At 47.1% G+C, this 27,074-nt stretch overlaps 2 protein-coding genes across 2 annotated transcripts in view; both read right to left on the reverse strand.

Moving 5' to 3' along the window:
• EIF2A (eukaryotic translation initiation factor 2A) overlaps positions 1 to 27,011 on the reverse strand; it is a 63,115-nt gene extending 36,104 nt beyond the window's left edge. The window contains exons 1-2 of the mRNA XM_073579073.1: positions 26,896 to 27,011; positions 18,355 to 18,424 (exon numbers count right to left, since the gene is read on the reverse strand). Of these exons, the coding sequence (XP_073435174.1) occupies positions 18,355 to 18,424; positions 26,896 to 26,923 (98 nt within the window). The 5' untranslated portion in view covers positions 26,924 to 27,011. The remainder of the gene's footprint in view (positions 1 to 18,354; positions 18,425 to 26,895) is intronic.
• LOC141092726 (uncharacterized) lies at positions 31 to 10,921 on the reverse strand. The gene is made up of 3 exons (XM_073579120.1): positions 10,704 to 10,921; positions 9,657 to 10,592; positions 31 to 112 (listed from the first exon to the last, which is right to left on the reverse strand). Exons 1-3 carry the CDS (start codon positions 10,919 to 10,921, stop codon positions 31 to 33), a joined length of 1,236 nt encoding a protein of 411 aa, XP_073435221.1.
• Positions 27,012 to 27,074: the final 63 nt, after the last annotated feature.

The following is a 27,074-nucleotide window of genomic DNA, read 5'->3' on the forward strand; positions in this document are numbered from 1 at the left end:
AAAAACATATAAAGCACCATAAAATGTAAATTAATACAACTCTGGTAAAACAATGCAGGAATTCTCTTCTACTTTGCTGCTGTAATATTCTGTGTATTCGCCCCATTGGAACCTACCTTTACATTAGTCATTAGTACATTAGACTGAAGCCTAGAGCTCCCCATACACTTAGCTGTAGGTCAACATCTATCTCGCCCGGCTCTAATATATAAAGGAGCACTCACTCAAGTGCTTGTGTTCTCTATGAGAGCTGCTGGCAGACATCTCTGGCGGCGACTTGCAACACTTGCATTCAAATCAGCTCTCACCTCTGCTAAACAGGCCTACTTTACATTCCTTGTATCTTCCTTATCCCACAACCCCAAACAGTTGTTCAATACTTTTATTCAGGGCTGTGGAGTCGGTATGCCAAACCTGCGACTCCGACTCCTCAATTTCCCTTACACCGACTTCACCATACATTGCTTATATTTAAGTGAAAAATTTATTGTAGTACAATGTGAACATCAGACAATGAATAATTTTAATGATACAATAATCAAGATATTTAGATAGAACATAATATATATTTATTGGAATACAACTTTAGAACACAAAAAACTAATAAACTGTAAATATATAATACACTATGTAATATCGAATATATATATATATATATATATATATATATGCACACAAACACACACACACACACACACACTGTGTAATAAACTATGCAAGTGGCAAAAAACAGTTTTCAACAAAAACATACTAAATAACATTTGTGCAGTCTATTAATTTGTTCTAAGAAATAGAATTTCCTCCATCAGATCCTCCTTCATAGATGACCTCAAATCTGACCTAATAATTTAAAGGCTAGAGAACAACCTCACTACACTAACCTGGTTGGAGGCAAAGCCGTAACCACATGGGCAACATCTCTAACAATTTTCGGGTATAAAGGAATTGCCTCATGCAGTCAGTTTTGATGAACGGTTGAATTTTTCTATTTCTTTGAGAGCAAGTGAAACATTTTGCTGAAATATGGTCAATTTTCTTGCTATAGGAGACAGAGTGAAATCTTTTTCCTTGTGGCAACGCTTTGCCTGCTCCATGTCATCCAAATACTTGTCAAAGTCAAACTCCTCATCTGATGAGGATGAAGATATGGCAGCAGTAGCACTGTCAGGACCCAAGTCCTCTTGCTCCTGGCAGTCCTCCTGTATGCCACTCATCCTAACTGCTACCTCAGTCAGAGCTTCTTTTCCTTTAGTAAGCTGTTGATCATCAAGCAGTATACGATGACTTGGGTCCATATAAACAGCTGCCAGAAAAATTTTATTTTCCAATAGCTGTGTCTCTCTCCATTTCATTGAAGCAGAAATGCCATCTGCGATTAAACCTCCTCTTTAGCACAGGCAAAATAGCAAGTTCTTCCACTCCCTTATGAAAATGCCAGGAGTTAAATCCTCAGCTTGTAATTTTTTAGTCACGGTAAATGTGTTATTAAGCAATTCCTTCAATTCAGCCACCTGTGTCCATTGACCTTCATTTAGGGTTACCCTGAGGATTCGCCATAGCTATAAGAAACTGTTTTAGTTCAAGCAATCGCTCAATCATTAAATAAATGCTGCCCCACCGAGTGGCTTGATCGACAATTGCCCCTTTCTCAGCACGTCTCTTCAAGATGGATCAATTTTAGGGGTTCTGGTGGCAATAACCAAATTCCTCACTTTTCCAATCAGATTTCCAGCATGTCCCTCTTGCAGACTATCTCTTATTGCCAGCTGCAGCGTGTGCACAACTTTCTCCAGCTCGGGGCCCAGGAATCGGATCCTGTGCAGGGCAGGTACCCCTCCACCTCCTTTCTCTGGTGAAGACGGCAGAAGACAGGACAGAGGAGGGGAGATTGCCCCCTGCATTCTGGAGCCGGTACAGGATGGGAGCACTGCAGAATACAAGTGAGTTTTGATACGTGCGTGCCCCTGCTTCAAGGGGGGGCAGCTGCCCCACGCTGGCTACGGCCATGATTCACACACGTGTTTGCGGATCCGTTTTTTGCAGTAAAATGCAGTGACTCTGGGCATTCCAGCAAAGTCAATGGGTTTCAACATATGACATTCAGACACATTGTTTTGTGAGGATCCGTTTTTGGGCTGAATGAGCATGTCAGTTTGTGTGGCATTTTTCTAATCTGCTTTTGATATTGAAAACATTATCTATGAGCTCAAAAACCTTTGAGGTGATGCGGTTTTTTAAAAAGCTGATCTGCTTTTGCAGCTGAAAAACGTATCCTCAAAAAACGCAGCAAAAACACTGTGGGCGAATGTAGCCTTAGATCTGGAATAGAACTGCCATTTATAGGACATTTCATAACTTTCCCAAATTCCTATGAAAAAATCTTCAGCACATTCTGCATTGAACTACTGTACCCAATTTATTATATATTTTAGGAGTCGGTCCATTTTATACCGACTCCACCAAAAAGAGCTCCGACTCCACAGCCCTGCTTTTAACTCCCTCCTCAGTCCACCACTGTCCCTCCAACTTCCCTAATCTTTGCTGAGGACTTCGCCATGCACTTCAAAAACAAGATAGACCAAACACGGAAAGTCTTTATTATTCAACCACCACAACCCCAGACCAGTGTCTGTATACCAGACCAATGCCCAAACCCCATAACCTCCTTATCCAACATCACTGAAGGGGAGCTTGCTCATATTCTCTCCAAATCACACCACACCACTTGTGCACTTGACCCCCATCTCATCCCACCATCTCCCCACCACTCTTAACCCATTTCTAACCCACCTCTTCAACCTATCACTAACTTCCGGTACCTTCCCTTCTGCTTTCAAACATGCTACAATCACACCTATCCTCAAAAAGCCAACCCTCGACCCAACCGCTATGTCCAGCTATCGCCCAGTATCGCTGCTCCCATTCGCTTCCAAACTCCTGGAGCAGCTTCTCTTTGACAATCTACAATCTGGATTCCGCCTCCATCACTCCACTGAGACAGCCCTGACCAAAATTACTAACGACCTACTTACAGCCAAAGCGAACGGACAAAATACTCCTCCATCTAGACCTGTCCTATGCCTTCGACACAGTTGACCACTGCCTCCTACTACAGATACTCTCCCTTTGGCATCAAAGACTTGCCCTATCCTGGATCTCCTCATACCTCTCCAACCGCACATTCAGCGTCTCCCACTCCCACCCTCTCTCTGTTGGAGTCCCCCAAGGCTCTGCTCTAGGACCCCTACTCTTCTCAATCTATACACTTGGCCTGGGGCAACTCAAAGTCCCACGGATTCCAGTACCACCTTTATGCCGATGATACCCAGATCTACCTCTCTGGCCCAGACGTCACCCCTCTGCTCACCAAAATCCCAGAGTGTCTATCAGCCATATCCTCCTCCTTCTCCTCCCGCTTCCTCAAACTGAATGTGGACAAATCTGAACTGATCATCTTTACCCCATCTCACAGATCTTCTTTACCTGACCTATCTATAACAACTGACGACATCACGCTTTCCCCAGTTACCTGAGGTCAGCTGCCTCAGAGTAACCCTTGACTCTGCCGTGTCCTTCAAACCGCACATCCAAGCTCTCTCCACCTCCTGCCGCCTCCAGCTCAAAAATATTTCCAGAATCCATCCCTTCATCAACCCTCACTCTACTAAAATGCTTGTGCATGCCCTCATCATCTCCCGTCTCGACTACTGCAACATCCTTTTCTGTGGCCTCCCTGCTAACACCCTCGCACCTCTCTAGTCCATCCTTAACTCTGCTGCCCGACTAATTCATCTCTCTCCTCGCTACTCCTCCGCTTCTCCCCTCTGCAAATCTCTTCACTGGCTCCCACTCCCTCAGCGTATCCAATTCAAATTACTAATACTGACCTACAAGGCCATCTATAACCTGTCTCCTCCATATATCTCTGAATTAATCTCCCGATATCTTCCCTAACGTAAACTCCGATCCTCCAAAGACCTCCTTCTCTCCTCCACACTTATTCGCTCCTCACCCAACCGCCTCCAAGACTTCGCCCGAATAGCCCCCATCCTATGGATTTCTTTGCCCCAACACGTCTGGCTATCAACCACAATCGGATCCTTCAGACAGAACCTGAAAACCCATCTCTTCAGGAAAGCCTACAGCCTGCAATGATCCCCACTGCCCCCTCACCACTACTGGAACCACCGCCTCACCATCACTGGAGCTGCTGCAATCCCCCAGCCTACTGTCTCCTTCCCCACCATCCTGTAGAATGTAAGCCCGAAAGGGCAGGTGTTGTGAATTCGCTTTCTGGCCTACCTCTGGTTACCACTGAAGGTAGTGGAGTTGGTCAAGGTGACAGAGGGGTTGTGAATTCTCTTTCTGGGCTCCCTCTGGTGGTTACTGGAGGTAATGGAGCTGATCTGATTAACAGAAGCTTGCCACCTGATAATGAGGACGACGATTGGAGAACTGGGGTTTCAGACTGGGATTTAAGACAGCCGACTCCCTCTATCCCTGCTGGTGATTTTCTTCCTGCCTCCTGAGGTCTTAGTTCCCAGCTCAGTCCCTGCATGTTCAGCTAAGTGTTCATTTGATCAGGTTTTGTCTATTTCAGTTTTGTGTGGTCAGCCAGCTCTGGCTGGGGCTGTGCTGAATCACCATCCATATGTTACTGCTTGTGCCAGTTTTTGTCCCTTATTAGATTGGCATATTCTGAAAGCAGAGCAAAAAGAGGCCAGAGTGCTAACTTAGTGGGCGAAGTCATGCAACTTCAGTATTTTTTGCATCAGATGTGTTGGACTTTTTTGCATGTTTTTATTTTTTGCGTGATTGCAGACAGTGTCTTTCCTGTCTAGTCAGTGTGAGCCCCATGGTTTGCTCAGTCTATTTTCCTACCTGCGTTTGTGTTTTCATCTTGTCTCACCGACAATATATGCTTGGGGGCTATCTATTCCTTTGGGGTCTGCTCTGGGGCAGTTTAGATTTCCCCTTTCTTGCTTTAGGCTTAGTTAGCTCTCCGGCTGTGCCGAAGCGTCTAGGATCATCGTAGGCATGCTCCACTGCTACTGCTAGTTCTGTGGATAGGATCAGGGGTCTGCAATCCGCTTAGTTACCAACCTCTCTGGTTTACTGTGGCTTAGCTTGGGCTTGCTCTCCTCCTCAGTGACCCAATCATAACAGAATCACCAGCCCAACCGCAGACTAGGGTACTCAAAAGAAGGAAAGAATTGCGGGGAATCTCTGCCTTTCTTGCTCAATCATCTGCTGTTGAACCAAAAATTCCTACTCCTGATGTGTTTTCTGGGGATCGGTTTAAATTTTTGAATTTTAAGAATAATTGTAAACTATTTCTTGCCTTGAAGCCTAACTCATCGGGGAGCTCTGTGCAGTAGGTTAAAATTGTCATCTCCCTGCTGCGCGGTGATCCCCAGGATTGGGCTTTTTCTCTGACACCTGGAGATCCTATTCTGACTAATGTGGAAGCATTTTTTCAAGCCTTGGAGTTGTTGTATGATGAACCTAATGCTATTGATCAAGCTGAGAAAACCTTATTGGCATTGAACCAGGGTCAGGATTCTGCAGTTATAATGTCAAAAATTCCAAAAGTGGGCGGTCCTTAGTAAATGGAATGATGCTCTAGCAGCTCTCTTTCGGAAGGGTTTGGCAGAAACCGTAAAAGATGTTATGGTGGGATTTCCTGTTCCCTCTGGTCTTGACGATTCTATGTCATTGGCCATTCAAGTTGATCGGCGTTTACGTGAACGTAAAACTACACGAGAGGCGTTGCCGCCTTTTGAACGAACGTCTGAACCCATGCAATGTGATAGGGTTTTGTCTAGGGCGCAACGTCAGGAGTTTAGAAGGCGTAATAAGCTGTGTTTTTTCTGTGGAGACGCCTCTCATACCATTTCTGTCTGCCCTAAACGAGAAAAACGTTTTGCTAACACATTTGCCGTGGGCAGTGTACAGCCTAAGTTCCTTTTGGCAATTACTCTGATCTGCTCCTTGTCTACATCTTCCGCTAAGGCTTTTGTAGATTCAGGAGCAGCTTTGAATCTGATGGATTTAGACTTTGCTAAACGTTGTGGTTTTCCCATGATACCCCTGTGGACTCCTATCCTTTTGAGGGGTATTGAGGCTACTCCTTTGGCGGAGAATAAACCCCAGTTTTGGACCCAGGTGATAATGCGGGTCGCCCCGGACCACCAAGAAAATTGTAAATTTTTGGTGTTGCACAATTTGCATGATACTATTGTTCTGGGTTTTCCCTGGTTGCAAACTCATAATCCGGTTTTGGATTGGAAATCTGTGTCTGTGGTGAGTTAGGCTACTTTCACACATCAGGTTTTCGGCGTCAGGCGCGATCCGGCGTCGTGCCGGAACGCCGGATCCAGCAAATGTTTAGTAAAACCGGATGTGACGGATCCGGTTTTCTGCCGGATCCGTCTTTTTCTTGACAGACAAAACCGGATCCGTCTCATCCGGTTCATCCGTTTTTCTATCCGTTTTTCGACGGATTACGCCGGATCCGGTTTTTAAAATTGACCCTTGTGGCCTTCCGAACGGGATTGGCTACTGGAAAACTATATATAGCATGTTCCTACAGCCCTTCTTTGACAGGTTGTAGAGGAGAAAGTGCAGGTTGGAGAGAAGAGCAAGTTTACTGGCGAAGATGGATGTTGTCATTGGAAATATTTTGAAGAATTTGGCGGATTTTACAGCGGAGGCAAATCGTTTGAGGGTGATTGTTCTGGAGAAGGAGAGAGCGAGACAGCAGCGCATCAGGCATCGTAGACGACGTTTGTGGATCCACCCCATCACAGCCAAGAGAATGACGCGTGGGGTCTATTCTACACTATGCATGGACCTTCGACGAAACCCGGATAAATTTTTTGGATATGTTAGGATGAAAATGGAGAATTTTGATTACTTGGTGGAGCGCATTGCACACCTCATAAGAAAAGCGGACACCTATTGCCGCTTCTCCGTTTCACCCGCAGAGCGTCTGATGGTGACTTTAAGGTAAGCCACATTTATAGGATATGATCGCATCAGAGCACACTTTCACTGCAATCTTGTTGGTGGTAATTTGTATCTCCAAGTGTTAGGTCAGTTTTGGTATGTAATGCTGTGATTTAAAACTAATTTATTGTTTGTTAATTCCCCACAGATTTCTTGCAACTGGAGAATCCCTTTCGTCACTGCATTTCCAGTACAGACTCGGGATTTCCACCATATCTGGAATTGTGAAGTACACATGCCGTGCACTGTGGGACTCCTTAGCTGAAGAGTTTTTACCAGAGCCCACAACAGAGAGGTGGATTGAAATTGCTGACAAGTTTCAACAGATATGTCAGTTTCCAAACTGCTTGGGCGCTGTGGACGGGAAACATATCCGCATTGTAAAGCCAGCTGGATCTGGATCGGAATATTTCAATTACAAGAAATATTTTTCAATTGTCCTCATGGCCATCGCTGACGCGGAATACAAATTTATTGCGGTTGATATTGGGGCCTATGGCCGCTCCAATGACTCTCAAGTTTTCAAACTGTCTGCCATGGGGCGTAAACTGTATGGAAACACCTTCCAGTTCCCACCACCTAGACCGCTGCCGCAAACATCTGGTCCACCTATGCCATTTGTCTGTGTAGGGGATGAAGCCTTCCAGCTGTCAGAACACCTTTTGAAACCGTACTCTAGCAGAGGATTGACAAGACCAAAACGCATTTTTAATTACCGCCTCACAAGAGCAAGAAGAATGGTTGAATGTACCTTTGGTATTCTGACAGCCAAATGGCGGGTCCTATTGACTGCGATCAACCTCAAGACAGAAACTGTGGACGAGGTGATCAAAGCGTGCGTGGTACTCCACAATTTTGTTATATGCAAGGAACCCATTTCCATTGAGGACACCTCTGAAGAAACCACCTTGCAAGATTACCATGACATTACCACTAGAAGTTCTGTGACGGTTTCAGTAATGAGGGACAATTTTGCACTATACTTTATGTCACCTCAAGGCAGAGTACACTGGCAGGATGACAGAGTGTGAAAGATTTGTGCCCTAACCAAACTTGTGTACCTTCTGTACCAACAGTATATACCTTTGCCAACCAAAGTTGGCTATCTTGTCATGGTCTCTATTTTTAGCTTTAGGCCACAGGTGTGTACCTGGTTGTGTTTTATGCAAAGTATTTCACCTTTTAACAAAAGTTGTGTACATTGTTCGGAAATCACCAACAATAAACACAACTTTTTAGGTGAAATACTTTGCTTCAAACACAACCAGGAACACAACTGTGGCAAAAAGCTAAAATTTACCCACAGTTATATACCTAGTTTTGAATACCATTTCACCTTTTAAATACCCTGTATTTAACCTTTTTCGCCGCAGAAAGAAATGACAGACAACCAGTGTAAAATAATTTAACTTTTATTGAAAAATGTTTTTTTTAGTAAACTTTTTTAAAATTTTAATAAACATGTTTAATAAAAATTTGAAACTATAAAACTGAAACCATAAAACTGGTCATTTTTATTTAAATACACACATTATAATTCTGTGTAGTGTGTGGTGGAAATACTGCTGTAGGGGCTGCAGGACACTTCGACACTGGGAGTGTGGAGAGAGGACTGGGATCGTTGTGGGGAAGGAACAGTTAGAGGTGAAGGTGTGGAAAAAACTACTGAATGGGTGGACATGTGGGAAGCAGAAGAGGTGGTGGGTGGTGGAGTGGAGGGTTGGGCAGGGACTGTAGGAGCAGATGATGTTGATGGCAAGTTGTATGGGGAAGGAGTTTGGTACGGGGCAGGTTGCTGGAAGTGGGGAGATGTCTGGTACGGGGCAGGTTGCTGGAAGTGGGGAGATGTCTGGTACGGGGCAGGTTGCTGGAAGTGGGGAGATGTCTGGTACGGGGCAGGTTGCTGGAAGTGGGGAGATGTCTGGTACTGGGGAGTTTGCAGGTACTGTGGAGGTTGCTGGTACTGGTGAGGTTGCTGGTACTGGTGAGGTTGCTGGTACTGGTGAGGTTGCTGGTACTGGTGAGGTTGCTGGTGCTGGTGAGGTTGCTGGTGCTGGTGAGGTTGCTGGTGCTGGTGAGGTTGCTGGTGCTGGGGAGGTGGATGGTGCTGGGGAGGTGGATGGTGCTGGGGAGGTGGATGGTGCTGGGGAGGTGGATGGTGCTGGGGAGGTGGATGGTGCTGGGGAGGTGGATGGTGCTGGGGAGGTGGATGGTGCTGGGGAGGTGGATGGTGCTGGGGAGGTGGATGGTGCTGGGGAGGTGGATGGTGCTGGGGAGGTGGATGGTGCTGGGGAGGTGGATGGTGCTGGGGAGGTGGATGGTGCTGGGGAGGTGGATGGTGCTGGGGAGGTGGATGGTGCTGGGGAGGTGGATGGTGCTGGGGAGGTGGATGGTGCTGGGGAGGTGGATGGTGCTGGGGAGGTGGATGGTGCTGGGGAGGTGGATGGTGCTGGGGAGGTGGATGGTGCTGGGGAGGTGGATGGTGCTGGGGAGGTGGATGGTGCTGGGGAGGTGGATGGTGCTGGGGAGGTGGATGGTGCTGGGGAGGTGGATGGTGCTGGGGAGGTGGATGGTGCTGGGGAGGTGGATGGTGCTGGGGAGGTGGATGGTGCTGGGGAGGTGGATGGTGCTGGGGAGGTGGATGGTGCTGGGGAGGTGGATGGTGCTGGGGAGGTGGATGGTGCTGGGGAGGTGGATGGTGCTGGGGAGGTGGATGGTGCTGGGGAGGTGGATGGTGCTGGGGAGGTGGATGGTGCTGGGGAGGTGGATGGTGCTGGGGAGGTGGATGGTGCTGGGGAGGTGGATGGTATGTAATAGGAGGGGGAGGATGGAAAGTGGCTGGAGGTGGATGGTATGTAATAGGAGGGGGAGGATGGAAAGTGGCTGGAGGGGGTGTAGATGTAATAGGAGGGGGAGGATGGAAAGTGGCTGGAGGGGGTGTAGATGTAATAGGAGGGGGAGGATGGAAAGTGGCTGGAGGGGGTGCAGGTGGAGGAACTACTGTGGTGGGAGGAGGAGGAGGAGGTTGGGAGGTAACTTGCTGGAGAGCAGCGTGGCATGAATGCATTACATGCATCTGCTGGGCAGGAGAGAGCGTTTCCATGCGCTCCACAACAGACGTGAAAAAGGTGTGGTTTGGCGAAGATCTTGCTTCTGAATGCATGGTTTGCAGAAGTGTCTTCACCTCCAGAATGCTGGAGTTGATCTGCTGATAGCCTGCGGATATTTGCTCTGACAAGACTTTTAGACAGTTCTGGAAAGATGCATTCAGATGCAAGAACTCTGGCGCATAAGTCTTTTCCTGACCCCTCTGCCGCTGCCGCCCAGTACCCGCAGGTGTACTAGAGGCGGCAGGGGCAGAAGGGTGGGGTAAAGGGAAAGCGATCTCCTCACCAGCAGCTTCATGTAATGTAGGCGGCCACGATGCTCCTGTGCTGGTGGATGGGACAGATGGGTCGAATGTGTGGGAAGGCTGGGAAGGTGCAGATGTACCGGGGCGGTCGAAGTGTCCCTCGGTGCCGGTCTCCTCAGGGATCGCCTCAGAAGGGTCCAATCGTGCCGGCTCCCGAGTGCTGCTCACCGTGCTGTGGAATAAAGAGAAAAAAAAACAATTAAAATACTGACATGGTATGGCCCTGGCTGAAAAAAAAATTTACATCTAACATTTTTTTTCACATGTGGTGTGTAATATTTACCTTCTGGTGACCATTGTTTCCCGGAGGAACGAAAGGCCTTCTGCGTACTTGTACTTGCTCCTGCGTCCTCCAGATCCACTAGGGGCCCGCATCTCTTTATTGAACTCCTTCTTGAAACGATCTCTCACAGACCGCCACCGATTCACAATTCTGTTCCCTGAAACGAGAAAGGAGTGGTTAGTATACAACATCAGTGTTTCCCAAACTCCAGTCCTCATGGTCCCCAGGGGTCATGTTTTCAGGATTTCCATAGTAAATAGAAATCCTGAACACATGATCCGTGGGGACCACGAGGACTGGAGTTCGGGAAACACTGGTTTAAATCAAGCAACCGGTACTGTATATACTTACGCTCTGTAATCTGGGCCCGAACATCGAGGTCCTCCCAGCGGCCCACAAGGAGCGAACAGATTTCCTCCCAGAGTCGTCGGGTAACGATCAGGTCAGCGTGGCGGCGGTCAGCCATATTCCAGAGCGGCTCCCTTTCTCTGACGAGATCGATGAGGCGGTCCACATCAATCCCTCCATCCTCAACGTCAGAGTCGGGAGCACGCTGTGAAGGCTGTTAAAGAAAAAGACAAAAATAACATAATTAGCCTCCACAAAAGAAATGAAATAAAAAGTGCAAAAAAACAAAGCAAAAATATTTATACTTACACGCTGGTGACCGCCGCGTTGCTGTCGCCGACGACCCTGGGAGGCACTGCGAGCACCTCTTGGCCAAGCACCAGATTGGGAAGACTAGAGAAGAAAACAAAAAAAGTTATGTCTTTGGATGTAGGCATTTGTTTGCTGTGTGTGGTCTGCAGAACATTGTTTTCTATGTGTTGTGTGTAGTGTGATGTTGTGTTTCTGCGTTCGATGCAAAAAACTTACGAATTGTGAGCCCACTCCAGGTGTCAGTCCACCCCTTCCTTCTTCTTCTGGGAGCTCCTCTTCATCTTGTGATTCCTGTTTTGAAATAAAAGGCCATGAATAGACATATATTACAGAGAAGATGGATTTTGGAAATAAAAACTTACCGTCAAACGCTGACGATGCGAGGGAGGGCTCCCAGAAGATGATGTGCTGTCTTCCTGGTGGCCACACTCCATGCCTGTGGGTGGTGTTCCAGCTGCTGCCATTGCTGCTGCTGCTGCATCTATTGGGCGGCTGTTGAATAAAGAGAAACAAAGGGCCAATGAATATCTTGATATTCAATAGCCCTAGTTTGGAGGAATGGGTGATTTGATAATTACCGTCTCTCATCTGCTGCTGGACTCCCCTCCCGTTGTTCAGCATGCTGCTCCAATTGGGGTGGTGCTGATGGTGCTGCTGCAGATGTCTCCTGCCTTCTCCTGCACCTGGTTGCTGTCTTGGGTGGCATGTTGGGTGTGGCTGTGGGTCCCACTGTCTTGCTTTTATATATGTCTTGTGGGCAGAGCTACTGAGCATGCTCAGACCAAAAAACCGGATCCGGCCGCCGGATCAGGCTTTCGCCGGATCCGGCGCATTGCGGCGCTCATAGGCTTTCATTGTGTGAAAAAGCCGGACGCGCCGGATCCGGCGTGTCCGGCTTTTTCGCCGGAGACAAAAAACGTTACAGTAGACGTTTTTTCCAGACGCCGGATCGCGACACATTGCGACACATTGCCGGATCCGGCGAAAACCGGATGAAACGCATGGCCATCCGGCGCGATCCGGCGCAAATGCAAGTTAATGGGGGGGAAACCGGATCCGGCATTGCATTTCGCCGGATCCGGTTTCTGTCAAAAGCGCCGGATCGCGCCTGACGGCGAAAACCTGATGTGTGAAAGAGGCCTTAGGGTTGTCAGTGTGTTCTTAGTGACACTCCTGTTTTCTCCACCACTCCCCAGTCTCATGATATTCCTGATTATTTGCCTGATTTTTCTGATGTATTTAGTGAGAGTAAGTCTGCGTCTTTGCCTCCTCATAGGCGTTATGACTGTGCAATTGAGTTAATGCCTGGGTGTAATTTTCCCAAGGGACGGCTTTTCAGCTTATCGGTACCCGAACATCATGCTATGCAATCTTATATCAAGGAGTCATTGGAGAAGGGTCATATTAGACCATCCTCTTCAACTTTAGGTGCTGGGTTTTTTTTTTTGTGGCCAAGAAAGATGGTTCATTAAGGCCTTGTATTGACTATTCCCTTAACAAAATCACTGATAAATATCAGTACCTGTTACCCCTGATTTCTGATTTATTTTCCAGAGTTAAAAGTGCCTGCTGGTTTACCAAGCTTGACCTCAGGGTGGCGTATAATCTTATTCGCATCAAGCACGAGGATGAATGGAAGACGGCGTTTCATGCTCCGGAGGGACATTTTGAGTACCTGGTGATGCCTTTTGGGCTCACTAATGCCCCTTCTGTCTTCCAATGTTTTATGAACGATATTTTCCGGGATTTTGTGGATAAGTTTTTGATCATTTATCTGGATGATATTTTCCAGTGATTGGGATTCTCATATGGAACATGTCCGGACTGTGTTCCGGATTTTGAGGGAAAATTCCCTGTATGTTAAGGAATCGAAGTGCCTCTTTGGTGTACAGAGGATTTCACTTTTGGGATTCATTTTGTCTCCGTCGGCTACTGAAATGGACCCGGCCAAGGTACAGGCCATTTATGATTGGGTTCAGCCCACTTCTTTGAAGGCTCTCCAGAAGTTTTTGGGTTTTGCTAATTTCTACCGTAAATTTATAAGTAATTTTTCTGGTATTGTCAAACCACTGACTGATCTGACCAAAAAGGGAGCTGATGTGGTGAATTGGTCTCCAGAGGCAGTCTCGGCATTTCAGGAGCTTAAGCGGAGATTCACTTCTGCTCCGGTTCTACGGCAACCTGATGTCTCACTCCCAATTTCAGGTGGAGGTAGATGCTTCTGAGATTGGTGCAGGAGCCGTTTTGTCCCAAAAAGATCCGGTGACTTCTAAAATGAATCTCTGTGCCTTCTTTTCTCGAAAATTCTCCCCATCTGACCGTAACTATGACATGGGGAATCGGGAATTGTTGGCCATGAAATGGGCAATTGAAGAGTGGAGACATTGGTTGGAGGGAGCTAGACATTAAGTTGTGGTCCTCACTGACCACAAGAATATGATTTATCTTGAATCAGCCAAATGCTTGAATCCTACACAGGCTAGGTGGGCCTTGTTTTTCACGTGTTTTAATTTTGTGGTCTCTTTTCTTCCGGGCACTAAGAATGTTAAGGCAGACGCCCTTTCTAGGAGTTTCTTTGCAGATTCTCTGTGACCGAGCCTACTACCATTCTAAATGAGGGTATAGTTCTTTCCGCCATCTTACCCGATTTGAGACGTGCCCTGGAGGATTTTCAGGAGGACAAACCTGAATGTTGTCCTATGGGAAAATTGTATGTCCCTGACCAGTGGAGGAAGAAAGTAATGTCTGAAATTCATTGCTCCGCGTTGGCTGGTCATCCAGGTATTTTTGGTACCAGAGATTTGGGGAGTCGGTCTTTTTGGTGGCCTGATATATCTCGTGATGTCAGGAATTTTGTGCAGTCCTATGGGACTTGTTCTCAGTCCAAACTCTGTCCTCGTTCTAGTGGGTTGTTGATGCGCCTGCCGGTGCCCAGGAAGCCATGGACCCATATCTCAATGGATTTTATTTCCGATCTTCCTGTCTCTCAGAGAATGACTGTTATCTGGGTGATTTGTGATAGATTTTCTAAGATGATCCATCTTGTACCACTCCCAAAGTTGCCATCTTCTTCTGAGTTAGTGCCCTTGTTTTTACAACAGCTGGTTCGGTTGCACGGGATTCCTGAGAACATTGTGTCGGACAGAGGAGTCCAGTTTGTTTCCAGATTTTGGAGAGCTTTTTGTTCCAAACTGGGAATTCAGTTATCTTTCTCCTCTGCATTTCATCTTCAGACCAATGTGCAGACTGAGAGAACAAACCAGACTTTGGAGTCCTATTTGAGATGTTTCATATCTACTGATCAGGATGACTGGGTCTCATTTTTGCCCTTGGCCGAATTCACGCTAAACAATAGAGCTAGTTCTGCCACTTTGATGTCGTCCTTTTTCTGTAACTTTGGGTTTCATCCTCGATTTTCTTCAGGGCAGGTGGAATCTTTGAACTGCCCAAGTGTGGACACTGTGGTAGAGAGAATGCAGCAGATTTGGGACCAAGTGGTGGATAAGTTGTCCCTCTCTCAGGAAAAAGCCCAACGGTTTTCCAACCGGCATAGGACCATTGGTCCCCGGTTTAAAGTGGGTGATATGGTTTGGTTGTCGTCAAAGAATATTCCTATGAAGGTTTACGTCTCCAAAGTTCAAGCCAAGATTCATTGGACCTTATAAGATTTTGGAGATCCTTAATCCTGTTTCTTTTCGATTGACTCTTCCAGTTACGTTTAAGATCCAAAACGTGTTTCATAAATCTCTGTTGAAGAGGTTTGTGGAGCCAGTAGTTCCTATGGCGGCGCCTCCTGACCCTGTATTGGTTAAAGGCAATGTGGAATACGAGGTAGAGAAAATATTGGATTCTCGTTTGGCTAGACGGAGACGCCAGTACTTGGTCAAATGGAAGGGTTATGGCCAGGAGGATAATTCTTGGGTCTCTGCTTCTGACATTCATGCCGATAGATTGGTTTGTGCTTTTCACCGGGCCCATCCTGATCGGCCTGTTGGCGTGGATGAGGGTTCGGTGACCCCTCCTCAAGGGGAGGGTACTGTTGTGAATGTGCTTTCTGGCCTACCTCTGGTTACTACTGAAGGTAGTGGAGCTGGTCAAATTGACAGAGGGGTTGCGAGTTCTCTTTCTGGGCTCCCTCTGGTGGTTACTGGAGGTAATGGCGCTGATCTGATTTACAGAGGCTTGCCACCTGATAATGAGGATGACAATTGGAGATCTGGGGTTTCAGCTGGGATTTAAGACAGCCGACTCCCTCTATCCCTGCTGATTTTCTTCCTGCCTCCTGAGGTCTTAGTTTCCAGCTCAGTCCCTGCATGTTCAGCTAAGTGTTCATTTGCTATTCTGTTTACATTTGATCAGGTTTTGTCTATTTCAGTTTTGTGTGGTCAGCCAGCTCCGGCTCTTTTTGCTCTGCTTTCAGAATATACCAGAATGCTGATATAGTGGGCGAAGTCGTACGACTTCAGTATTTTTTGCATCTGACGTGTTGGACTTTTTTGCAGGGTTTTTTTTTTGCGTGATTGCAGACAGTGTCTTTCCTTTCCTGTCCTGTCAGTGTGGGCCCATCCTTTGCTCAGTCTATTTTCCTACCTGCGTTTGTGTTTTCATCTTGTCTCACCGACAATATATGCTTGGGGGCTATCTATTCCTTTGGGGTCTGCTCTGGGGCAGTTTACATTTCCCCTTTCTTGCTTTAGGCTTAGTTAGCTCTCCGGCTGTGCCGAGGCGTCTAGGATCATCCTAGGCACGCTCCACGGCTACTGCTAGTTCTGTGGATAGGATCAGGGGTCTGCAATCTGCTTAGTTACCAACCTCTCTGGTTTTCTGTGGCTTAGCTTGGGCTTGCTCTCCTCCTCAGTGACCCAATCATAACAGGCAGGGTCCTCTCTCCCCTTTATATCAGTCTGTGATTTTTAGTTTGTTTACTTGGCCTCTTTCACACTTCAGTTTTTTACAATCAGTCACAATCCGCCAGGTTTTGAAAAAAACGGATCCTCAATTTTCTTTTGAGGATCCGTTTTTTTCCCCCATTGACTTGCATTAATGGCGGATTGTGACGGATTGCTGTCCGTTGCATCCGTTTTTTTTGAGTATCCGCCAAAAGTTGCTGTCCGTCACCATCCTCAAAGATTTCAAAACGGAGCTTGCAACGTTTTTTTCTGTGACGGATCCTCCAGCCACTCATGTAACCCGAATTTCTTTCTGGGTGCCGGTCGGTCGGTCGGTCTCTCTCTCTCTCTCTCTCTCTCCTTCCCGGCCAGCAGTTGCTTTTATTTCCTCATTTTCAGGATCCGTCTGAAAACGGATCCTGTGCCATCCGTTCACATCAGTTGAGAACGGATCCGCTTCTCTGACTTTTTGGCAGATTTGAACTGATGCAAAAAAACTGAAGTGTGAAAGAGGCCTAAGTGATATCTGTAATTTGTATGTAACCCCTTCTCATGTAGAGAACCATGGAATCAATGGCACTATATAAATATTAAAAAAAAATATATATAATAATAATAATAATAATAAACAATAGAGAACAAGATCCTTAGCCCCCCCCAACAATTATCTCCTAGGGGCCCCCATACACAGTCGATATCGGCAGGCTCGGCCAAAGTTGCAAGTACCGTTAGTTGCACACATTTGTGCTCCACTAAGCTGGGAAGACTTTAGCCCTAAAGATTTCAGTGTTCTTCAATAAATCAGTCTATACACTTGAGATATTTGTCAGCTAAACAAGAATCCCCCAATTCCACCAGAAACGTGCATGTTCTGCTCAGACTCCACTGGCAGCAGATCTCTTCTATGGGAACACAGGATCAGGGATGTTGGCAGCACAAATGGCAGCAATTCCACAGATCACACCAAGGACAGACAGCTGAATGAAACGTTATCACTGTCCATGTTCAATTTGTTGAATAGATGTCACACTGATGCCTGTGATGTGTATGGCCAGCAATAGGGACATGGCAGAAATCTACCACAATGGAGGACAAAGTAACTACTGTAACAGGCACCAGTTTGGCCAGAAGATTTTCTATCCTGATATCTTGGAAGAAATTCCATAGCATTTTACAATAGCAGTAAAGAGCATGAGAATATAAAATGATCATTAATGTGCTCTGGGTATTTTATAAGTGGAAATTGACCAGCAGTAGAGATTTCTTAATATGCTGGATGTCAATTTCTCTTGCCGAAACATTTCTGTTGCATAAATTCCCAATTTAATTATGGACTTGAAGATTTTGACTTCCCCATTGAACTCAATGGGGAAGTTGAAATCAGCAAGTCCAGAATAAAAAAAAAAAAAAAAAAATATATATATATATATAAAAAATTATCCTACAAAGTTGTGAAATTAAAGTGAACCTGTCAGCAGGATTGTGCTCTGTAACCTACAGGCAGTGTCAGGTCAGCGCCGTTATACTGATTAAAATGACACCTGGTCATGAAATCTGTCTTGTGGTGGTTGTTTAATGTTTCCAGATAATGAAATTCTCATGCTCTGGGGTGGTCTGTGGGAGGCCTTATGTGGTGCCCTGCTTAGATATTCATACTGATGGCTTATGACAGGTCACTGATCCCTCAGTGACCTGCCCCCTATTTGACATACAGCATATCATATTGTGTGGTAAAAAAAAAAAAAAAAAAATCACTCAGCAGGCAGGTGCCAGCACCGCAGCATGATCGCATCTATAATGTACATTAAAATTAATTTTATTTAGTGACATACATTTATTTTTGAAAAATAAAAAAAATTCTCTCTAAAAATAGCACCAGCCGCACCTGAGCAGTACCATCTATTGGCATTCCGATAGGTGCAACTGTGCAGGCGCTGCCAGCGCTAGCTTGGTGGAGACAATTTTTGCTTCTTACAAGCTCTGTTCTATTGAGCTTGTAAGCATTTCTTTGAAGTTGGACCAGATTTCTGAGGCATACTCTGGAAATAAACTTGCAGCCTGAACATTTTGTGTGTACAAAAGTGTGAAAATATGTGGTTTACCGTTGAAACAAGTCCAAATTTGCAAAGTTTGGTGGCCCCTGGATCATATGAAGTCCATCGGATCCTCGGACTGGAGAAACAAAATCAGGACAGATTTAAATATTTATTATAAAGCCCATACAATTGACCTAAAGGTATGGAGGAGAAAGAAGTCATCTGATAAATTTCTATGGGCAACACTGACTGTGGGAGAAGTGTCTATATTCAAGAGGGTCATTATACAATAAAGAAAAATGGTTGCATCATTTCCTCACTGGCAAAGAAGCATGCCAGACAAAAGGGATCACCTATAAACAATTATACTTTAATGAAAAGACAAAACAAAAACAAACTGAAATCCGTCATCAGTTTTTGTCTACTTCATCTGAGAGCAGCATGATGTAGGCAAAGAGAAGCTGAATCTAACAATGTATCACTTACATTATTGGGTGCAGCAGTTCTGACAGTGTTGATTTAGCAATGAAGAAGGGCTGAGAAAGCTAACCCCACCCACACCAGGCTCCTTATATACAATATCCATAGACAGTGAGCTGCCCATCACAGGAGGGGGAGCGTCGGACCAGAGCTCACAGGACCAGTTAAGGCCCCGTCACACACAAAGATGCACCAGCGATCCCGACAATACGACCTTGTCAGGATCGCTGGTGCATCGCTACATGATCGCTGGTGAGCTGCCAAACAGGCAGCTTCACCAGCGATCAGCACCAGCAAGGACGCTGGTCTCTAAGGTAAATATCGGATTACTAAGTGGCGCTTAGTTACCCGATGTGTACCTTAGAAACCTGGGTGCTCGCGCCGGGTGCTGCCAGCACTCAGGTTTCTAAAGTACACATCGGGTAACTAAGTGACGCGCGCCGCTTAGTAACCCGATATTTACCTTAGAGACCAGCTCCTGCTTAGAGCGCTGGGAGCCTCGCTGATCGTTGGCTCCCGCTGCCACACGCAGCGATCAAAAAATGGCCCAGGCCGATCGAGCACGATCAGCGATACCCGGCGGGGGGGGGGGGGGGGGGGGTCGGTCGCTGATCCCCATCACACACAGCGAGATCGCTATGTGTGACGGGGCCTTTAGTCACAGCAATGATAACCTCCTGGTGCTAAAACAATCATTGTGAGCAAACAAAACCTGGAGCTTGAGAAGAGAGGCATCCCTGAAATCTGTGTTATAGCCCCAACCTCATGCTGTTTTCAGATTACAAAGCAAAAAACCTGCTGACAGATTCCCTTTAAACATTTAAAAAAGCCCATTGGCTGTATAAAAGACCAACTGGTCAAGCTCGTAATAGAGCAGAAATCCACATTATCTAATAACATGATACTGATGATCAACACAATAATCATGAAAGGTAAGTCTTGGCCCTAATACAGAGATTGCAAGGGCTAAACGGATACAACACATAAGCCTGAACCCAAATATGATACATGTAAAAGATCAATGAGTAATGAAAAACAATGAGACTAGCAATACAAAAATTATACAGTCAAACTACAAGCTTTGCTTGTTATTCATTACTCGTTGATCTTTTACATTTATCATATTGTGGTTGTGTGTTTTTGTGTCTCTCCAGCCCTGGCAATCACCATATCATGCCCGAGATATCTTTCATAATTGTATTTATCATCGGTATCCTGGGTATCATGACATTAGATAGTGGCGACTTCTGCTCTATTATGAGCTTTTCCAGTTGGTCTTTTATATAGCCAATGATCTTTTTTTTTTTTTTTTTTTTTAAGTGTTTGTTTTTGGCTTGTCCTTTCAATGAGTTCCCATTATTTATAGGTGATCCCTTTGGTCTGGCATTCTTCTTCTGTTTGTTGGCTTTGTTGCCTCATATGGTATGTTTTAGGTTGATCCCCTTTACCAGGGTGGTGCCCTCTTACTTTTTTGTTATTACAGATAATTCCCTCAGTGACTTCAGTTGGTGAAAGTAGCAGGCCATCACACGGAGGATTCGCTCATGTCAGTATCTGTCCTGTGTGTGCCAGCAGTTTTTTGTAACAGGAAGGACAAGGAACACATTAAGTCTGATGTGTTTTCTCACGGGTCGGGTTTTGATTTTTTTTTTTTAAATATGAGTAAAATATGAGATAAAATACAAGGCTGCTAAAGACTGACAAAATGAGAAAAATCGTTGATAACCAGTCCGCTTTTTTTGCAGATGTGAAAACTCACAGATGTCAGAATACGGGCTCACACTCATCAGCGTAAATAAAATCGCTCCAATGGTTTTCCTGAAGAGTAGGACGAGTGTCATGCAAGTACAATGCGATTTTTATCAAGTAGCATTCGTATGCGATGCATTTTTAACATTAGCGTTTACATACTGTCATTCTCAAGGACAGCAAGAATGAGGCAGGATGGAGGGTGGGTGTGAAGACTTTAATCAGCTGCCTGAACAGCCTGCACCTCCCGAGTATTGTCACCTCAGCAATGCGGAAGCCATCTCCTTTCTGACACACTTGTTACCTCACTTGCCTGCAGAGCACTGCACCGCTCCATCGGCCAGGCTCAGCTGAAAGATGCTCTGCATGATTACCACGTGGTAGAGCCGCCAGCCATACCTCATACTGCACTGAAGCATTTCAGGACCTCAGCTCACGGTGTCCGGATTTATGTTTTTTTGGGATGTCCTTTAACCCTTTGATGTTATTTACTACAGATATTCCTGTAGCGGTTTTCTGAAGTTGATAGACCCCTATCCATTACTAACCTCTGGGCTTGATGTCAGTGGACATAAAACAGCTAACATCAATCCCAAAACTATAACCCCACTTGCGAACACACCAGGACCAGTGGGAAGAGACGAGGCTAAGCGCCAAAATTGGGGTATCTAATGGATGCGCCATATCTGGGGCGGCTGAGGGCTGGTGTTCTTAGTCTGGGAGGGGGCAAATATCCCTGGCCACTTCCCAGCCTATTAATGTCAACCCGCAGCCATCTGCTTAGCCTTTGCTTGTTAGTAAAAAATAGGAGGGACACACTAAGTTAATTTTTTGGGGTCCCATCTATTTTATAACCAGCAAAAAAGCTACGCAGATAGCTGTGAGCGGTCATTAAAAAACACTGAAAATCCACTGATAACTGCTCCTTCCCAGCAAACAAAGGCCTCATACGGCTAAAACGCTGAAAACAACAAAAGTTCTGGCACTTGGAAGCAAGGAAAAAACAAAAATGCAAAAATTAAAAATAAGTTTGTTTTAAGGGATTAGAGTTTTCTAAGGTTACCAAGCTGTGGCAAAATATTTCCAAAAAACACTGTTGCATATTAGATCACATTGTATGTGTTTTAGACACTTTTTGCATCTTTCAACAAGGTGATGTGACTTTGCCAAGCAGGGGTGCGGTTTAAGATGCGCCACTGTACGCCAAACTTTTGGGCACAATTGCACACAAATTTTGTGCACACGTTGCTTATTTTTTTCTTCCAGATTTGAAGCAGTTTAAAATCTACATGACAATTCTTTTAGTGTTTTTGCAGGGTTTTTCACCAAATCAAATAAATTGTGAATGTCTGCTACAAATACTCGTGTGCACATACCCTAAAGATGCGCCAATGCATCATCCACCATGAACCACATATTTATCTCTACTCTAAGTTTACAATGTCTAGAAGTAGACAGCTTCAGTGAATCTCTCCCACTGTACTGAAAGTATATACAGTCTTCAATACTTTGTTTAAAGGCCCGCTACACATAGCGATATCGCTAGCAATATCGCTGTAACATCACTGGTTTTGTGACGCAGCAGCGATATCGCTACATGTGATACTTACCTCTGACCGACTCCCCCGCTGGTTATCGCGAAGGTCCTGGATCATTTCTCATCGTCAGCTTCCTGCTGGGGCTTCCTGTGGCGCCGACGAGCGACGCGTGGACGCGGGCGGGAGGACGTCAGGATCGCCGCGTCTGACAGGTAAGTAGCGACCCCCGACCCCTGCGATGTCGCAGGTGAGATCTGCCTGTGTGGCAGCTCACTAGCGACCACTTAGCGATGCACCAGTGATTCATATCGTTGTCGGGATCGCTGGTGCATCGCCAAGTGTAACGGTACCCTTACTTCATCACAGTTTAGATTAGTACGTGTAATTACTGCATAGCAGCTTTCATTTTTATTTCCAAAAGATTAAATTCTGTCCTGGTCTTTTGATCATAAGGTCCTATTCAGTTCAACTGGAGACAGATAATATATACGAGTCTCTGCGGCTGGGTGTTTTGCGGCGGTAAACAGCTGCAACACATGCAGGGATTGCCAAAAAAAAAAAAAAAAAAAAAATCAAGCAATCCCTGCATATGTTGTGGCTGTCTACCGCCGCAACACATGCTGCCACGGGGACTAGAATATATTATCCGAGCACGCCCGAGATACTCTGACAACACGTTATCCAAGCACGTTCGCTCATCACTAATTGCTACGCTTGGGAAAAGGGCTATAAATGTATTTTATAAATAGACTTTTCCCCAGACACCGATTACCTATCCACAGGATAGGTGATGAATGCATGATCACTGGACCCCCATATCATGAGTGCAGGGGCCCGTGTGCACTCCCTTGACTGACACAGCAGTGAAAAGGAAATTCCAGTTTCAGTGATCCCTGTCCCCAGGTACAGATGGTTAAAAATAAAATTAAAAAGCAAATTGAGCTTCACTCATCCTTCATAGGCCCAGTGAGGAGTCTAAGACAGACGAACAGAAGGGTCGTAAAGAACAGTCTAATTACTGTGCCAGGAGATGCTAGTTTTTTGAAAAAGATAACTCTTTAAAAAGGAATCTGGCAGTTAGATCTACCCCCTCAAATCAAACAAGTGCATGCAAGTATTTGAAAGATAAATCCATCGACACCTTTATATCTTCAATCTGTTGGTGCATTCTCAAGAGACCAGAGTTTTCATTCCCATGTAATGAGATGTTAAGTGCACCAGGCTCTTTAGCTTGATCATGCAACAGGCAAACACATCAGACAGTGAGTGTTCACTCACTGTCTGATGCGTTTGCCTGCTGCATGATTTTTTTTTTTTTTTTTTTTACACAGACAGTGAGCTGTCAATCAAGCTAAACACGTATAGAAAGAACACCATGGGCACAACTCAAGATGGTGCTAAGGTTAGGTTCCCAAACCGTTAAAGCAACAAATATGAACCTAGCACTCAACTTAAAGGTATTTGTAAGGCGGTTTATTGTAGTACACGAAAAAAGACGTTTCGGTCAATCAGCATGGCCGGTGGACACCGCATCTGGAGGCACGTTTGTTCCTCTCCTATATACTGACAAGCTCATTACCTTAGAGATCATTCTCCTCAATGCCTAAAGCACCATCGTCCTTTCTGATAGATGCCTATAAGCTCTACACAATCTATATATCACACGTAACTGAAGAAGGTCACATTGACCGAAACGTCTTTTTTCGTGTATTACAATAAACCGCCTTACAAATACCTTTAAGTTGAGTGCTAGGTTCATATTTGTTAATCAAGCTAAACAGGCAGGAAAAAAACCCTTCCGCAGGAAGGCGCCAGTCGTGGCACCTGCACCGCAGCATAATCGCATGTGTACTGTGTTTATAATTAATGTGGTTGAGGTTATCCTCATATTAAAAAAAAAAATCCATATAAAATGTATATAGAGGTGAACCGATAGCTGTTAATGCGCAGGCGCCAGCTTGGAGATTTTTTTTTCTTCTCTAGTAAGATGGTGCAGCTATTGGGTCACCTCTATATACACCACATAAAGACCCCCCTCCAGGCCGCCCCGGAGCACGAGCATATCATTAACTCAAAACTGAAAATATAGATTAACAACCACAGACAGATTTCATCAACCAAGGTATCATTTTAATCAGTATAACAGCGCCAACCTGAAACTGTCTGTAGGTTACTGTGCACAATCCTGCTGACAGATTCCCTTTAAAGGTATGTGCACGCGTTCAGGAATTGGCAGCGCTTTGGATGCAGCACATGTCTGCTGCATCCAAAGCGCTGCCGGCTATTGAACGCAGGTGAACCTGCATGTGCTCACTGAACCGTGTGGATTCACCGCGTCCAATAAATTTCACCCATACAATGTATCTTGCGGAGACTCGCGTCTCTGGAAAATGAATAGACATGCTGTGATCCTGAAAGCCGCGCTGCATATTTGTCTCCGCGGGTGAGCCGTGGACATCTGTGAACGCATAGTGGACATAGGGTTTCTTGAAATCCAATCCACTATGCGGAAACATCTGGTCGCTGCGCAATGGCCAGAGGACTTATTACCTCATTTGCATAAGAATGAGCACTCAGATTTCTGGGTGATGCAGCAGATAGAAGATATAAAGAGGTCAATGGATTTAGCTTTCAAAGACCTGCATGCTCATGTAGACAGTGGGTGTTGATCTCCCCGACAGATTTCTTTAAACAGGGATTCTCATACTGTCTCACAGCTCTGCATGCTCTCCTCACTTCTTGGTTGCTTGGGGGTGACAGTGCTGAGTGAGAGGCTTCATGCTGCAACTACAAATTAACTTGTTTTTGTTCTGAGTCTACACTGTTGTAAGTATATTTAAATATAGGAATAACAAGGCGAGTCGTGATCAGGGGAACTATGGAAATTGCTGAAGCGGAGTGACAGGGGGAGGATATTGCTGTTAGAAGAACCCTGCCAGAAAAGATATTGTGAGCAGCTAAATGCTGTACAGGAACAAATGTGCTGGAGAGAGCTGACTGGGATGAGAGAAGTTAACTACTGTGAACACTGGGCCAGGCTCCATGGAAACGAGCTGTACACTATGTGAGATAAAGGTTTTCACTGCAGGAGAATCACAGCAGATAGTATAAAGCAAATCAATAACAAGCCTGCTTGTTTTCCTACTGTTCAACTAAAGCAGTATGAACATGACATTATGTCTTTGAAGGGGTTATTCACAACTGTTGCATTTTGTTTTCTTATGGGCCCAAGAACTTATAGGCAGGTAGTTGCTAACTACCTGGCTGTTGTGCCAGATGCCAGCCGACCTATAGCTGCAACTTCATTTGACCTCATGTCACCAGAGCAGCTCTTCCTCTCCCTGTCTGCTCTGTAGACGGAGCATCACTGAGGGAGTCATCCCGATTGTTAGCTGCACCCCAGCAGTAAGAGGCGGCTGTCAATCAGCAGGACATCGGCAGTCACATGTTAACGTGACGCAAAGTCACGGGCAGGAGCGCTGTGTGACTGGGCAGGCCGCGGCAACGGGCAGGAGCGCCGTGTGACTGGGCAGGCCGCGGCAACGGGCAGGAGCGCCGTGTGACTGGGCAGGCCGCGGCAACGGGCAGGAGCGCCGTGTGACTGGGCAGGCCGCGGCAACGGGCAGGAGCGCCGTGTGACTGGGCAGGCCGCGGCAACGGGCTGGAGCGCCGTGTGACTGCGCAGGCCGCGGCAACGGGCAGGAGCGCCGGGTGACTGGGCAGGCCGCGGCAACGGGCAGGAGCGCCGGGTGACTGGGCAGGCCGCGGCAACGGGCAGGAGCGCCGGGTGACTGGGCAGGCCGCGGCAACGGGCAGGAGCGCCGGGTGACTGGGCAGGCCGCGGCAACGGGCAGGAGCGCCGGGTGACTGGGCAGGCCGCGGCAACGGGCAGGAGCGCCGGGTGACTGGGCAGGCCGCGGCAACGGGCAGGAGCGCCGGGTGACTGGGCAGGCCGCGGCATCGGGCAGGAGCGCCGGGTGACTGGGCAGGCCGCGGCACCGGGCAGGGGGGCTGTGTGACTGGGCAGGCCGCGGCACCGGGCAGGAGCGCCGGGTGACTGGGCAGGCCGCGGCAACGGGCAGGAGCGCCGGGTGACTGGGCAGGCCGCGGCAACGGGCAGGAGCGCCGGGTGACTGGGCAGGCCGCGGCAACGGGCAGGAGCGCCGGGTGACTGGGCAGGCCGCGGCAACGGGCAGGAGCGCCGGGTGACTGGGCAGGCCGCGGCAACGGGCAGGGGGGCTGTGTGACTGGGCAGGCTGCGGCATCGGGCAGGAGCGCCGGGTGACTGGGCAGGCCGCGGCACCGGGCAGGGGGGCTGTGTGACTGGGCAGGCCGCGGCACCGGGCAGGAGCGCTGTGTGACTGGGCAGGCCGCGGCACCGGGCAGGGGGGCTGTGTGACTGGGCAGGCCGCGGCACCGGGCAGGGGGGCTGTGTGACTGGGCAGGCCGCGGCACCGGGCAGGGGGGCTGTGTGACTGGGCAGGCCGCGGCACCGGGCACCACAGGCAGGTACTTATGAATTGCCTGTAAGCCCTCAGCCCCATAAAGGGTCCCGGAGAAGCCCTTTTAGCATTGGGGGTTGGATCCCCACCATTCCCGCAGCAGTGTGGGCCTAGCACCGGGGGCGCACTCCCGGCTGCTGCAGATGTGCCCTGGTCTGGAGTCTGCACCCGGTCACGTGTCAGTCTGTAGTACACTCCACACCACGTGGTACAGAAGTGAGACGCCAATATCCAGTAACACACAGTACGGGGGCGCCGGCCCTGCTCCCTGCACTGGTCAGCGTACGGGGACACACACGGAGTAGGAACCGGCTACTATACGTGCAGATGAAACAGACCTGCCAGAAGCGGCATGGGAGGCGCCATCTTGAGCCGGAAAGAGACTGGTGACGTCAGGAGGGCGGAGCCATAACGTGATACACGTAACCCTTAGTAGCCGCATCACGCACTTTAGAGCAGCGGTAGCCACATCCGCCGAGGTGTAGAAATCCTTCCGCGCTCCCCGGCACTACAAATA

The sequence above is a fragment of the Dendrobates tinctorius genome, unplaced genomic scaffold (assembly GCF_039654945.1).
Source record: "Dendrobates tinctorius isolate UK_male_01 unplaced genomic scaffold, ASM3965494v1 ptg000060l, whole genome shotgun sequence".
NCBI lineage: Eukaryota > Metazoa > Chordata > Amphibia > Anura > Dendrobatidae > Dendrobates > Dendrobates tinctorius.